The sequence below is a fragment of the Pelodiscus sinensis genome, chromosome 1 (assembly GCF_052426305.1).
Source record: "Pelodiscus sinensis isolate ZL-2025 chromosome 1, ASM5242630v1, whole genome shotgun sequence".
Lineage (NCBI taxonomy): Eukaryota > Metazoa > Chordata > Testudines > Trionychidae > Pelodiscus > Pelodiscus sinensis.
Window position 1 is genome coordinate 214,571,147 of NC_143052.1, and position 16,034 is coordinate 214,587,180.

A 16,034-nucleotide genomic window follows, 5' to 3' on the forward strand; every position below is an offset into this window, starting at 1 on the left:
ACTTGAAATACTTCTCTGTAAGGATTAGCTGACAATGCTAGTATTCTTGCTGTCTAGTTGCTATAAATAATGTTGTGTCGATCATTTTTTGGTTTAATACATATGTGTACAGTTGTGCATTTAAATATAATATTTTGCAATAACTGTTTAAATTCTTCAAAAATATTTGCTCATTTTCTAGCAAATGCTATAATTAGTGCAAAGATATATTGCAATTGGAAGAAGAAACTGAATAGATAACCAAAGCTTGGTTACAGTTCTGGAGCTTGGTTGAGTTCTGGAGTATTTGTCCAACTTAAAATCTGGTTATATGGTAAATGTTTATTACAACCAGGAACAGTCAGTGAACAAGCCACATCGTATTTCTCAAATATATCTATATTTTAACTTTTCTCATTACTTCTTTGAGCAAGCAGGTTTCCTTTCCTGCTGTTGATGCCCTCTCTGGGTCCAGGTGCAATGTTTCACACATACAGAATGGAAAGTGATGGTCTAGGAAGGAGTACTGCTGAAAGGGATCTAGGGGTCATAGTGGACAACAAGTTAAACATGAGTCGATAGTGTGACACTGTTGCAAAAAAAGCAAACATGATTCTGGGATGCATTAATAGGAGAGTCGTGAATACGACATGAGAAGTTATTCTTCCGCTCTACTCTGCTCTGATTAGGCCTCAGTTGGAGTATTGCGGCCAGTTCTGGGCACCACATTTCAAGAACGATGTGGAGAAATAGGAGAAGGTCCAGAGAAGAGCAACAAAAATGATTAAAGGTCTAGAAAACATGAGGTCTGAGGGAAGACTGAAAGAACTGGGCTTGTTTAGTTTAGAAAAGAGAAGACTGAGAGGGGACATAACGTTTTTTTAAGTATCTAAAAGGGTGTTACATGAAGGAGGGAGAGGCATTGTTCTCCTTGGAGCAAGTGGGGTTTAGGTTGGACATTAGGAAAAACTTCCTACCTGGCAGGGTGGTTAAACACTGGAATAAATTGCCTAAGGGGGTTGTGGAGTCTCCATCACTGGGGATATTTAAGAGCAGGATAGACACCTGTCAGGGATTATCTAGACCAGTGTTTCTGAAAGTGCTCCGTGAAACCACTTTGAGAAACACATTAACTGGCTTCCCTGGTTTGTTTATTTACTGGAGCCTCGGCCACTGAGCCTCACAACTCCTATTGGTTCCGTTTCACTCTTTGCAGCCATGCGGAGCAGCGGGAAGCGGTGGCCCAGTCCACGCTGCTTCCTGCGGCTCCTATTGGCTGCAAAGAGCAAAACGGAGTCAGTTGGAGCTGCGAGGCTCTGTGGCCACGGTGTCAGTAAATAAAGAAACCGGGGCGGCCAGTTACTGTGTTTCTCAAAGCAGTTTCGCGGAGCACTTCCAGAAACACAGGTCTAGACAGTTCTTGGTCCTGTTGTGAAGGCAGGGGACTGGACTCCATGACCTCTCGAGGTCCCTTCCAGTTCTAGTGTTCTATGAATCTGATTCTGAGCAAAATAAATGTCAAACAGCTCCATGTTGATGCTTAATGTTGATACGTGGTGTTTCCAATACAAGACCAATTACCTAAAGTTAAATGGTGCTGAGAATTTATTCCTCCTAATCCCATTCTTTTGTTTCAAGAGACAATGACTTCCTTCATAAGGCCGGATGTAAAAAATGCTAAATCAGATCTGTGGTGACCCCTGCTCTTTGCATGTGGGTCCCTAGATCCTATCAAACACATTCCATGTTTTTCTCTTCTGAGTTGGATTGTGGACCTCCTCCTCACTGACAGAACCATTTCTAATCACAATACTAGTTATTGTATATAAGCTCAGGAATTTAAAAATCTATTTTATATATTCTATTTTATATGAGGGGGAGGGATAGCTGAGTGGTTTGAGAATGGCCTGCTAAACCCAGGGTTGTGAGTTCAATCCTTGAGGAGTCCATTTAGGGATTGGGGGCAAATCCATCAGGGATGGTACTTGATCCTGCTGTGAGGGCAGGGGACTGGACTCAATGATTTATCAAGGTCCCTTCTAGCTCTATGAGATAGGTATATCTCCATATTCAGATTTGAAAAAATCTCTTTTACCATCCAATGTATGTCCTGTCTGTATATGCCAGTAATGAAAACATGCAATGTCATAATATAAAGCAGTGGCTCTCAACCAGGAGTCTGGGCCCCCTAGAGTGGGGACCTTAAAGCAGGACCAGCATTAGATTTCCCAGGGCCAAGGCTAGAAAGCCAGTCTGAAGTTTGGAGCCCTGAGCCCCACCACCTAGGGCTGAAGCTGAAACCTGAGCATTTTAGCGTGGTGAAGGCCCTGGTGATAGGGGTCCAGGCAATTGCCCTGCTTGCAACTCCCCAATGCCAGTCCTGGGTTTTATGTGCAGAAAACTACTTGGTGGCATAGGTGGACCATGAAGTTTTTATAGCATTTTCTCACAGAGAATGGGACAAGAGACTTCTCAAATCTGGGATTTTCCAGCTCAAGTAAAGGATTAAATGGACTTTAAAACTTACATAGTGATTATAGTGGTGCCTGGGGGTGGTGGTGGGCAAAGAGCCACGTGTGCCCCTGGGAGAAGAGTGCCAGGTCAGCATCCCACCCCCATCCCCTTCATGCCCAGATCTCACATCTCCATCTCTCTCGTGCTCCCTCCCTCCCTCCCATACCTGGAATCTTCAGCAGAGGGACTGGCAGTGGCTGGGGATCCCTAGGGTCAGGGATGCCTGGCCACCCCAGCAGCAATGGGACCGGGGGGAGGGGGGGAGAGGGGGCAGCTGCTGCACTGGAAGCAGAAGCTCTGGCAGTGGCCAGGGAGCCCTGCCCCAGGGATCCCTCATCAGCTGGCAGCAGTGTGGCCTAGGCCTCAGAGTTACCTGGCCGGGGGAGCCCCAGTCTAGGGATTCCCAGCCCGGCAAGCAGCAGTGGAGCAGGCAGTGGCTGGGGATCCCCTGGTGCTGGGGATCCCCTCATGCCAGGGCTCCCCAGCCGGGCTGGCAGCAGGGAGGGGCAGCAGGCTGGGAGGCTGGTGGCAGGTGACTTCCCCTGGTCCAGCAAATTCCCTTGTTTGGGACTGGTCAGGTCCTGAGGGTGCTGGACCAGTGAGGTCCAACCTGTACCTTTATTCGAGCAACTGATGGATTCTGTTGTGAATGAATAGTGGAAGACCTGATTGAATACATGTCATTTTTATGTTACTTTTTAAATCACATATAAAAGAAAAGTTTGATATGTAAGTACTGTAAAATCTTACATGGGAAAGAAGTGAAGGCCTTTCAGTGCCATCCATAGTTAGCTACCAGTGACATCACCATATAGTTGGGACTGAATTAGGGATGTTAAATTTCGATTAATCAACTAATCAAGTAGTCGATGAAATTTTCATTGACTAATCAATTAGACAATAAGGTGGGGGGGCTGCGCCTCTTCCCCTTGAAATATACAAGAGCTGCCTATGGCTCTTGTACATTTCAAAGGACTAGGTGCATTAGTTAGGACCCTGCTTTGATTCCCTGCAGGTTCCCCACTGTGCCTCTCCCATGGGTGACTCTTGTACATTTCAATGAGAGAGGCGCAGCAGCAGGGACACCTCTTCCTCCCTGCCCCCCACAGACACAGTGCTGGGGGGGACCGTCTTTTAAGCCAGCTCCCCCCAGCACTGGCTCCTGCTCCCCCCCCTTGCTGCCTCTCTCTGATAGAGGCAGCAAGAGGGTTGGGGGAGTGACAAGTTGAGTGACTACTCGACTATCCTATAAGATTATGCTTAACGAATAGTCCACTAGTTCTATCCGCTTACATCCCTAAACTGAATAATTAGGAATCAGAACTGAAAACATATGTAGTGGTTCTTAATACTGTGTCTTGTCTGTATAATCCATTTTCATTGGAACAGTCAGAGGCAGACAGACACTTGTGTGAGATAAGGATGTTAAATTTAGATTAATCAACTATTTGAATAGTCAGATTGCATCAGTTATTTGACAAGGGCACCTCTGCCTTTGAAAATGTAGTAAAAACCCTGCTGGTTCTTGCTACGTTTTAAAGATGGAAGCGCTGCAGGGAGCACGGGGCCAGCGGGGGACTCAAGCAGTCTGCTTGAATCCCACTGGCCCCGCACTGCACTCCGAGGTTCTTGTACATTTCAAAAGCAGGAGGGGGTTGGAGGGCCAGCGAGGACTGCTTGAGTCTCCTTCTTCTGCAGCGCTTCTGCTTTTGAAATGTAGCAAGAGTCCTGCTCTTGATACATTTCAAAGGCAGAAGCACCGCCAGTTCCCTGCTGTGCCCTCCCTGTTTTTCCCCCCCCCCCCGGAGACAGTGCTGGGGGGAACGGGCTTTTAAGCCAGCTCCCACCAGCACTGGCTCCTGCTTTCCGCCCGTCCCTCCCCCACTTGCTGCTTCTCTCTGATAGAGGCAGCAAGATCGGGAGCGAAAGCAACTAGTTGAGTCGACTAGTCGCTTACATTGCTAGTGTGGAAAGAACAAATAATAGTGAAAGGATGATAGTGGTGGTGATAAATATCTACGTGGAGGGAGGAGGAAGAGAAGAGGTTAGGAAAATTAGTCTGATGGCAATATTTTCTTCACATTTCCCACAACATTTATTGTAGATAAAGTAAGTTTTTTAAGGAAGACTTTTCTTAAATGCTTTAACTGGAAAACTCATGGTCTGTTCTTTCCATCATAAGAAATGGAAAGGAAAAGGTGCTTTTTTTAGGGTACATACAGCAGCTGGGCAAATACTGCAAAAAGGATATGCAAACATTCTGATATTTCTTCTGACTTCTTATTTGTGTTTTATTCTCAAGAATGTTTACAGAAAATAGTGTTTTGATCAATATTAGCAATGGAAATGTTCCTACTGTCTTTTGAAAGTTGGGACTTGGAAGACAGTTGAAGAAGGGGGCTATTTTTTATTGAGGATCAGGAGATAGCAGGTGAGAGATGTTGTGCAACCCCCACTATCAAATGCTTAAAATAAGCATTGATGTTATCTGTCAAAATAGAATTTTGCTAAACCTTCATACAAATAACTTGTCCCTGATACCTTTTCTTATCCCTCTCTTTTCTGTTTCAGCCTCCAAGAGAGGGAGGGAGGGAGAGAGCGAGAGAGACATAATATTGTGATGGGACATTATTCACTTAGAAGTCACAGTGTGGTCTGGAAATACTGTACCTTTGTCTGTATTAAGGTAGTACTAAATCTGAATCAGGATTATTAACTTATTGTACTGTGCACAGAGTAGGAAAGTCCCTGCCATAAAGAGTTCTGCCTAATTTAAATCAGGATATGATAGTGTGTATTACAAACAGGAGGGAGAAGGATGGAAATAAGAATCTCATAGATCTGCTATGTACAGAGCAGGATAGTTTGTGTATATATAATGTTATGAGACTACTAATACATTGATTTTATTGCAAAGATATATTTTCTAGTTCAAACAGGAATTAATTTAGGGAAATCCAATAGCCTGTGTTATATGGAAGGTCAAACTAGATGATCACAATGGTTTATTCTGGTTATGTAATCTAGGAAGTAAAATTTATGATTAGTGTAAATAAACTGATATTTGCCCTTCTAATCTTTTTCATTTACTTTGTGCATTTGACAGATCTCTGTTTAACCCTGTTCATTTTGCATAGTTAGTATTCCATCTTGTTTGTGGGACTTGTATATACAAGCCAGTGTGACAGGAAGCATTAAGAAAATAAAAGGAAAATATAAGGAAAAAGTAAAAACACAGAGGTAGAGAGAGTACCTGAAATTTTAACTGTGTAGATTTAATTTTGACTGTATCTTTAAACAATTTAATTTGAAATTTAAGAGATGTTCTGAAATTCTCGTGTATCTGACTCTCCTGTATGTTTTATAGTTGTCCTTGCAGATTGTGTGAAAGAAATCCAGTGAACTGAAATGGGTTCTAATCTTTGCCCAGTCGAAACTCCTCATTCATTTTTGTTTGTTTAATGACTGCAGAGCTGGGACTCTAAACTACACCATTTATGTTGGGCCAGAAACTTAATCTGATTTTAGAATGCCATCTCTCCATTCACTTCTTTACTTTAACTGTCTTCTTATTTCTTTATAACGAAAGTTTGTAGTTAAAAAAAAAATCTGTCTTCTATGCTGACAGCCAGCCTAGGGTTAGGTTTCTTTTAAATCATGTGTGTTAAAACTCAGTATTAAGTTATTTCTGTGTATTTACTGAATTCTTGTTAACTTGCAAGTTTGGGACAAATTTCTGCATAGATAACTATCTTGCTTGTAAGAATGATGTAGATAATGTAAGGGATAGTTGTGATATGCCACCCAAAGGAAAGTCTACAATAGGGATGTTAAATTTCATTTAATCAACTGATCGATAAGTCGATAAGCGGGGGAACCGCAGCAGGTTCCCAGCCTTGTGAGCTAACCACAACGCGGCTCTGCCTTTTAAATGTATTAAGAGCCTACTGGGGACAGCAAGGGGGTGAAGGGGGGGGGGGGAAGCGACTGGTCAAGGGACTAGTCCACTATCCGATAAACTTTTGCTTATTGGATAGTCATCTAGTTGCTTACATCTCTAGTGTGTAAGTGTGTGATTTTGACAGTGTGTCTCAGTCTCAGAGGAGTAGCTGTGTTAGTCTGTGACTTTCTAAACAACGAGCAGTTCTGTGGCACCTTAGAGACTAACACATATATCATGTGCTTTCATGGGTAAAACCCACTTCATCAGATGAGTTAGAGTGGAAATTACCACTGCTGACCTCTCTAAAAAGGAGTAATTCTTGCCTTTCAAGTTGGTTTTCTAAATTAGAAGAACAATATTGGAGTCAGATGGAAAATATTTTTCAATTATGTTGTAGTAATGTTGGAAATGCAAATAATCTAGGATTGGCTGTTATATATTTGAGAATATTTGTGAGTGAGTATGTCTGTCCGTCCATTTGTTTGTTCAATAACTCCTCCTAAAAGTTAAGAACTAGAACCACCAGAATTAGTACAGGCAGTCCCCGAGTTACACGGTCTGCTGCCCCCGTCCTCCAGGGCGAGAAAAGCTGCTCCCCGTCTCCCTGGTGTGCAGGGAGACGGGGAGCAAAGCCTTTGAGCACACCCGCAGCGGGACAGCCTGGGCGCGCTTGAGCTGTCCCCCTGCGGGCGTGCTCCGCAGCTTTGCTCCCTGTCTCCCTTCAGACCAGGGAGACGGGGAGCAAAGCCTCGGAGCACGCCAGCAGTGGGACAGCCGCGGCGCGCCTGGACTGTCCCGCTGCCCGCGTGCTCTGCGGCTTTGCTCCGCTTCTCCCAGGTCAGCAGACCAGGGAGACGGAGCAAAGCCGTGGAGGACTTGGGCGGTCCCGCCACCCCCGTCTCCCTGGTCTGTTGGGGGGGGGGGTGCAGCTAGTGCCCCTGCCCCCCAGCAGACCAGGCTTTTCTTGCCTACCCATGGGATAGAGCAGCTGGGAGCTGCCGGGTTGGTCCCGCAGCGCTGCTCCGGACCAACCCGGCAGCACCCCAGCTGCTCTGCCCCAGGCGTCCTGATTCAGCCGCTGCTGGTCAGTTTTAGCAGCGGCTGAATCAGGACGCCTGGCGCAGAGCAGCTGGGGTGCTGCTGGGTTGCTCCAGTAGCGCCGAGGAGCCGCGCTACTGGAGCAACCCAGCAGCACCCCAGCTGCTCTGCCCCAGGCATCCCCAAGTCAGCTGCTGCTGAAACTGACCAGCGGCTGACTACAGGAAGCCCGAGGCAGAGTTGCTCTGCTCCCGGCTTCCTGGAATCAGCCGCTGATCAGTTTCAGCAGCAGCTGACTTGGGGACGCCTGGGTTTCTTAAGTTGAATCTGTATGTAAGTCAGAACTGGCATCCAGATTCAGCCGCGGTTGAAACTGATCAGTTTCAGCAGTGGCTGACGCCAGTTCCGACTTACATACAGATTCAACTTAAGAACAAACCTACAGTCCCTATCTTGTACGTAACCCGGGGACTGCCTGTATGCAGCTTCTTCTTATCATAACTTAAAGCAAGATAAGAGTTTCGTTGTGTGTGGGGGTTGAAGCTGCCCCCCCCATGTATATTGAGATGCATAATACCATACAGAAAAGGGACAATCACCAGGCAGATGAAAGGGGCCTGGCTGGGGGTGTCTCCCAACCCCAAGTGTCCTTTAGGAAGGGTAGAGGGAGCCGGAGCTCCTCCCCCTATTCGTATGGGAACATTACTGGCAATGGTTCTTTGTCAAGGAGCGAGGAGAAAGTGCACAATTTGCTACATTGCTCACTCTGGCTGGGGAGTGCAGGGGGCAGACGAACCTGGATCTGTCCTAACCGTGGGACATATATATCTGCCCCAGTTGTGCCTGCTGCAGCAGTCCTGGACAAGCACTTCTCATCTGGCCCCAAGATGCTGTGGTTGTCCTCTTTTCCCCCAGGGCAGCATACTAAACCCCTTATCTCAAGTGCCATTCTAGAGCAGTGGTTTAACTAAAGAAAAAAATATTGAGTTAATGACCGAAGCAACACAAGGTAAATCTTCTAGTTTAGTGGTTCCCAAACTTTTTGGCCCATGGTCCACCTGGCTCAACACAAAGCTTTCCATGGACCACTAGTTGCTAATAGGAACTCACTGCTAATTACATAATTACAGCTGAACCATTTTGCTAGTCCTGCAGCTAGGGAGAATGGCTTAATTTAACCAGTAAGAAAGGAAATAATAAACAGATTAAGTGCTTTAACTTTCTCATGTTAGTTTATCAAACTTAATTTTAAAAAAAGTAAATATTAATTTATGTTCAACACAAAAGGTTTCAATGTTCTCTTTATGGCAGGGGTAGGGAACCTTTTTTGGATCAGGCCACTGCACCTCAGAAAAATTAGTTGGGGACCACACAAGTAAGAAACAAAAAAACCCTCCATAACCCCTCAACCCTCACTGCTGTCCCAACTGAGACACCTCACTCCTCTGGCACTCCAGCCGTGAGGGGTAGGGACAGAAAGGATTGAGGTTCAGGGCTTCCCATAGGCCCGGTTTACTTTTCTGGGGTTCTGGCATTGGTGAATTTTGTGAAGCTTCCTAGGCTGTGGGTTGGGGACAAGAATGAGGGGTTCAGTGTATGGGATAGGGCCACCAGTGAGTGGGCTAGGGATGGGGGTGCAGATTATTGGTGGGAGGTAGGGTGCAGGAGGGCATGAAGGTGTGAGGTATGGGCAGCGGTGGGGTTCAGGTGGGAGTGAGGGTGTGTGATCTGGATGGGAGGTGGGATGCAGGAGCAGGCTGTGAGTAGGGTATCTGACCAGGAAGGAGGGGGCAAGAGCAAGGGAAGGTGCAGTGTGTGGCCAGGAGGCAGGGTGTGTGAGTGAGGATGAGTTCAGGAGCAGGGTGTGTGTAGGGTGTCTGGCTGGGGGGAGGTTGCAGGAGCAGGCTGGGCGTGCAGGGTCTTGGCTGGGTGATACAGGAGTGAGCTGGGGGCGTGGGGCTGGGCATGGGAGTGTGGGGGGGATGACACTTACTTGCTTTCACGACCTACACCGCTCCCAGGCACCATGTCCCTGGCATGGCCTCCTGCTGCTCCCATAGACTGCAACGCCAGTCAACGGGAGCAGCAGGGAAAGCTTCCAGGCAGCGCGTCCGCATGTTGATATTTCCCCAGCCTGGGCAGGGGAGTGGCAGCGTACGGAGTCATTTCTGGCTCTGCTTCTTCCCCATGAGCCAGATCCAGTGGGTAACTCGTGGTTTCTTCTCCCCTCGCCCCCCAAGGGAAGCCAGTGCGGAAGCCAGTGCGGGTGCTCCAGCCTCGCGTGGGGGAGGGGGTGACACGAGTGCCAGCACAGGCTTCCTTCTGCAGGGAAAGGGAGGAAAGTGGAGGGGGTGGGGGGTTGAGCTTGAGCTGCCGACCACCTGGAAGGCACAGACTGCAGTTGGAGAACCACTTTTCTAGTTAATATATGTATTTTAACCAAGAGCTTGCACAGTAGGAGGTGACTAGTAAGTATGAATAAGTTTAACAACAAAAGCCTTACCAGGAAATAAAGGAAGACATACATAGGCTCACATGTAAATCAGAATTTAAAGAAAGAAAGGATAAAGCTGAATTTACTGGATGCTTTAAATCTCAGCTGTGAGGAGTGTTAGTACCAAGCACGTGGACATCCTCTAAGCTGACTTTGTTTATTGGGCTCCATTTACAAACATTTTAATGTTGAAACTGACATCATGCTTTTTTCTTCCTTGCCCTTTGCCTTTGATTTTCGGTTTCCCTAGTTTCGGTCAAGTGATTTTACTGTTGACTTCCTCTGTTGATCCTATATTTCTAATATCTGAATGGACTTTTTTGAGGTGTTTCCTGTAGTGTGGCTGACATAACGTGTTGTTCCTAGCTTGATTGACTTTTTATCTATGCTTTTAGTTTTCTTTCTCTTTTCCTCACCTCTCCAGTTACTTTTTTGCCCTTGTTTATTCCTAGTTCTCTGTCCATGCATCTGTCTTTCCATCTTTCTCATTCTCCTCTCTGGTTCTTTCCTTCCTTTGTTTCTTTCTTCCGTTCTCTAGTTTTATGTCTGCCCTACTCTTACTCTCATTTCCTATCTTTTTTCATCACATTTTGTTTGCTTGCTTGCTCATTCACACATTCAAGGATGTCTTAGGCTTCCCCTCTTCCCTGCTTGTCCTGCCCAAGAAGGAGCTTGTCTCTGCAAGCTTCACTCTTTGTATTTGTGTTTTCTACAGTAACTTACATATATAGGGATGCATTCTTATGAGTGGGCCAGTGATGTTGGAAGTTATAAGCACAGAATTCACAGCCTTATTGGGGTAGTGAGTAGGCAACAGGTAACACACAACCAACTGTTAGGGAAGGTACTTAATTAGGTGGGTGAGCTAGACCAGTGTTTTGATTTCAAAGACCAACTTTGCTGCCTCCTTAAACTGCGTCTGGGAGATCACAGGGAGGAGTGTTGGTTGTTGAAACACTGAGTTAGATTCTCCTTAACACTACCCCAGAAAGGAGTTACATTCTGCATTAGTCCAGCAGAGACTTGTCTTCCATGCTGTTGTCTAGAATGGAGGCTCGGAAATTCAGTTTTCAAGTACAACTTAATTTATATAAGAAATAATGTCTAGAAGCTCACTTAAACACAGTGAATAATGTAAACTCAGTGCAACTGGCTTTTAAATAACACTTCTTTTAAATAGTAATAAATTTTATCCTGTTGTTGGGTTTGTAGTATTTCAAACAAGGGTTGAGAACTTTCAATTGTCTTACATTTTTAACAGGCTGGTGAGCATGTTGTAAAATAGCCTATCTGGTGCTACATAAACTAATGAAATTCTGGAATCCTTTTTATGTTTCTGACAGACGCTCTACTTGTGCTAAACTTGATGACTATCACTGCAGGGTTGGAATCTTTATTACAGCACCAAGTGCACTCTGATGTTTGGAACAAAAAAGATAAAAAACATACCCTGTTTTAAGTAATCTACCCATAAACACGGCTATTTTGACACTGTGTATCACCTTTCATAGTTTATTGCTTAAAAAGGAAAAGCTTTGAAATGTTTTGGGAAAATTCTACAACCATTTCTAACGTACAGTTTATTTGGAGGTTTAAATGGATTTCAACTCCCAATATTGATGATCACTTATAGGAATTATTGTGTAGCAAAAATGCTTTACTACTTGTTTTAATATTCAGTTTTATTTACAGGTTGAATCTTTTGCTTTGATAATTTTAATGATAATACCTGTTTGATACATTAGAAATATTTTAAAATTAACACATTTCATTAAATTATATTGAATGGAGTTTTCAATTGGTTTTATTTACATGAAGTATATTGTAGAAGTAAGGGGTCGCATGGTAGAATCCATCTTGAGAGTATATAATTTACAGACTCTCAATTACCTTGGAATAGTGAAGTTCCAGTAAAAGCTATTCAGCTGTTAAATTACAATTCACATTTTTAATGTGTGTGGTTTAATGTTTTTGTATACCCCTTTGAAGCTCAAGAAATTGAGTTAATACTTCTGGGGCATCCCTAGTTTTGAGTTACTGTTCTTGTTATAACAGATGTGTTGTTTAGATTGATGAATATTTGAAAGTCTGGATTTCATAAATTCATCTTCTACCTTCTAGCACTATAATCTTTAGCCAAATTTGATTTTAGAGAAAAAGTGTATATGTAAGTTAAAGGTCTTGCAGCAGAGTGATATAAACTAAACATAATGGAAACTGATGCAGTCTTAAAGGGGAACTGTCAAAATTGGTAGCTTTAAAATTGTATTAGATTCTTACCTTATATGTAGAATGAATGGAAAAACATATGACTTGCTAGCATTGTTGCTGTCGGTGTAGTAGCTTTCAACATTACACCGGACTAACACAAGACTACTAACACATGACTGTTCTGATTTCAGTGGAACACAGATAAAATTCATCAGTAAAGTTCAACAATGTGGGTACTGAAGAATAGAGTTAGTAACAAAATAGATATTTATTGAGAATGAAGTGGCTTAAGTAACTTGGACGTCCTGGCTTTTAAAGCCCATAGTAATATCAGCTGTGCTATATTTGAGACCAGTTTTATCCATATAGATGTTTGTGATTGGACACTACCTGCCATTGCAACTTTTATCAGCAAGCTGCTGTGCCTCTCTGCCTTTGCTGTTGTGGTTTTAAACATCACTTTATTACTCCCTACCTTTTAAATAGCATGTTTCCCCAGTGGCGTTTTCTAGTATGATTATTGTTGGGCTTCCTGTGTAAGATGGAAGAAAACAAGATTTGTGCTGTTGAAACTGAAAACAATCTTTATAATATTAAAAAAAATTGGGGGAAAATATTTTTAATATCAAATATTGTGAGAAGCAATCTGCTTTTCTTTTCAAGGGCTTTCTTTTAAAATAAAGAAGTTATAAGAAAATTTAATTTCATATCCTCCTTCCGGTGTTGCTTTGATTTAGCTCTTGTTTACATAAAGTTCCTTTACAAGTAGCTTGTAAAACTTTTGCAGCTTTAAATAGCAAGATAATAGGGCTTCTTTTTTGTTGTTGTGTTGGATCTATAACTGACTAGCTGTATTACTACTCCACAGGAAACTGTTGTTCTGAAAAGAAGAATTAACCGGGCTTTCAACCTCAGCATTTTTATTGTGAGAAGGAAGATCACAGAAGTGTTACCATGGGGAGAACAGCAGCTAAAGGTAAGGTTGGTGGCTTTTATTCAAAAGGAAAGGAAAGCAGGAAAATAAGCTATTTCGGTTGTTGTTGTTGTTATTATAATACCTAATAGTGATAACTGCTGTGTTGTTAGACTGAAATAGTATGTCAATATGTACTGAACTTGTTATGAATCAGATTAAAGCAAGAAAACCCAGACTTTACAGTAGGCATACTAAATTTCTTAATTGAAATTCTTCGGTACCATTTCACCAAAAGCAACTGTTGTCCTTTGACAAGCTAGGAAACTGAGGCTGAGCCAGAGCCTGGCCCGGGGGAAAGGAGGAGTCTATACAGGCCTCCTCACTTTGCATTCTGAGGGTGGGGAAGTCCTGCACCAACAGTCCCTGGAGGGTGGAGGGGAAGAGCAGGAGGCCACGCAAGCCACCCCCACACTGGTGCGGCCTGGCTCCAGGGGTGAGGCAGTGGTGGGATGGGGAGGGGAAGTGGTGCTGGTGGGTTGTGTATGGGGCAGCTGACACTGGGATGACTGGCCCCGGTATTGCTCCGGGAGGGGGAGGACCCATTGGCAGTGGGGTGAAGGATGGGAGGGGAGGGAGTTTATCCAGGGAGGCCACTTTACCAATGGATTGCAGGATGGGGGAGCTTCATGTCTGGCTGGCCAGTATGAGGGTGGTGCGGCAACCCCAGTGATCATTTTGCAGGATAACTCTCCTCTGTGCTCACTGCCCCCAGAGGTGAGTATGAGAATCACATCCCTCCTCTTTCTCCCCCGCCCTTTCCATGTTATGGAAAATTATCAGATTCCAGGCACATCCCGTTTTCCTGGCACAACCAAATCCTGACCTTGTTTTAAAGTCAGGAAAAGAGGAAACTGCATACTACATTTGGTGGTCCTAGCTCTTATGATTTAGGAGGAGTTCGTGAACAAATGGACTCACACACACACACACACACACTCTCTCTCTCTCTCTCTCTCTCTCTCTCTCTCTCTCTCTCTCTCTCTCTCTAATATATATAAAACTGGATTGAGTAATACCAGTTATTGAGTTTTACAACAGCAAACTATATCAGCAACTGTTTTTCAAAAACCTGTGTAGATAGAATAAGCTGTTTGTTCCATGCAGTTTAATTTTTCATTTATGCGGTAGCGTTCTCCTGAATCACATGGTCCTCTATGCAGTGTCTTGGAAAAAAGCATCTTAAGTTACATTGTGTACCAGCTGAAAGGTGAGGTTTGAGCAGAGGTTTGAATATGTGAAATAGAATAGGTATGAAATGGAAAGATAGCATCTTCTGAAGAGATCTTGCCAACTGCTCTGGAACTGATACTTCTCAGCTTTAGGATAGGTAGCTTTTCTCTACAGAAGATTGCTAAGGTTTTTGTACCTAATTCATGCTTTCCACCTCTGCAGCTAAATTGCATTCTTAGCAATTGTCTACTATCTTGTAAATTGACTAGTGATCTGTGTTTCACTGGATCATGTATGATGACTACAGTTGCCCATGTTGTAGTTGCATGCACTGATGCAGAGCCTATAGAGGAAACTTAATATGGTTGGTTTGGTCACCTTGAGACTGTCACTTGATGTGCTGAAATACCTTGAGACTGTGTAAGCATGCGCACCCCCTGTGCTCCCCAATTCTGCTCTTCCAATGAGAGACAGTACATAGTCCGCCGTCTGCTACACCACTTTTAATAAGTGCACCCCGGTCCCTGCCAAAGGTTTCGTTTTACAAGTTACGGGCCTTTGAATGCCCTGTCTGAGTATTGCTCCGTGGGGTGGAGGGTAGGGGGACCCGGGCCTAACCTTATGACTGGGTCCCGGCCCAGGGCCCTAAAAGGAAGAGAACAACCGTACTCTCTTCCCTTATGGTCGGCGGGGCAACTGCCCGTAACATGCCGACCCATGGGCATCCATTGCTCTGACATGGGCCACTTCCTACCCTCCGCCAGTGTTCTTGGCTCTGGGGCGGGAGACCCCTGCTTCCTGGCGCCTTCCTGCTCATGCCCCTCAGTTCTCCGCCTCCAGCCGCCCTGTGTCTCCTCCCCTGCCTCTACCCGCCGGCTGGCTGTTAAAGTTGGTGGTGTAACGCTGCCCGGCACTGCCACGCCCCCTGGCATCCTGCAGGGCGTGCCAAGTGACGTCATCGCCCGGCGTCCCATGCCTACAGCTGCGGCGTCCTCCCTGGCTCCCTGGTCCGGCTCTTGCAGCGCAGCCCCGCCCCGCCCCTCCCCAGTTGCTGGGAGACCGGCGGGGTTTGAATGCAGAGCCCCGGTGCTCTGTTATGCTCCGCTTCCTGGCCAGGCTCATGCGGTGCGTCCTCGCCCCTCCCCAGTAACTGGGAGGCCGGCGGGGTGCCAGTGTGGAGCCCTGGTGCTCCATCACAGACTATCACTTGATGTGCTGAAATACCACTGAGCCTTCCTATCTGCCCTCTGGGGTGCCCCACCACTATATCCTGCTGAGTCAGACTCTCTGGTCTGTCTCAGCAAGGCACAGAGTTGTGGTCACAGCCTACAACAGAGCAGTTCAGCTCTGGGAAGACTTAGTGAAAGGGACTTGACACAGCATCCAGGTGCACAGCTCCAATGAGACCCGAACCCTAGATAGTTCAATCTTACTTTGCATGACATTTTATACAGAACAAGCTCATGAACTGGGTACCCCCTTTATCAATGTAAGAGAGAGATGCATAGCAGTTGTCCCCCCAGGTAACAATTATTTACACTGGGTTTATTAGCCCTGGCTGGGATAATTTAGTTGGGGTTGGTCCTGCTTTGGGTAGGGGGTTGGAAGAGACCTCAGGCAGGGAGCTGGACTCAACCTCCTGAGGTCTCTTCCAGCCCTATGATTTTATTAATAAAAGTGAATGTATTAAGTATAAAAAGTAGTACAGG

At 45.1% G+C, this 16,034-nt stretch overlaps 1 protein-coding gene across 2 annotated transcripts in view; it reads left to right on the forward strand.

Annotated features, from left to right (window-relative positions):
* Nucleotides 1-16,034, forward strand: part of SCML2 (Scm polycomb group protein like 2) — a 139,882-nt gene that overhangs the window by 4,908 nt on the left and 118,940 nt on the right. For both annotated transcript variants that reach the window (XM_075913888.2, XM_075913895.2), the window contains exon 2: nucleotides 13,048-13,155. In XM_075913888.2, the coding sequence (XP_075770003.2) occupies nucleotides 13,134-13,155 (22 nt within the window). In that variant the 5' untranslated portion in view covers nucleotides 13,048-13,133. The remainder of the gene's footprint in view (nucleotides 1-13,047; nucleotides 13,156-16,034) is intronic.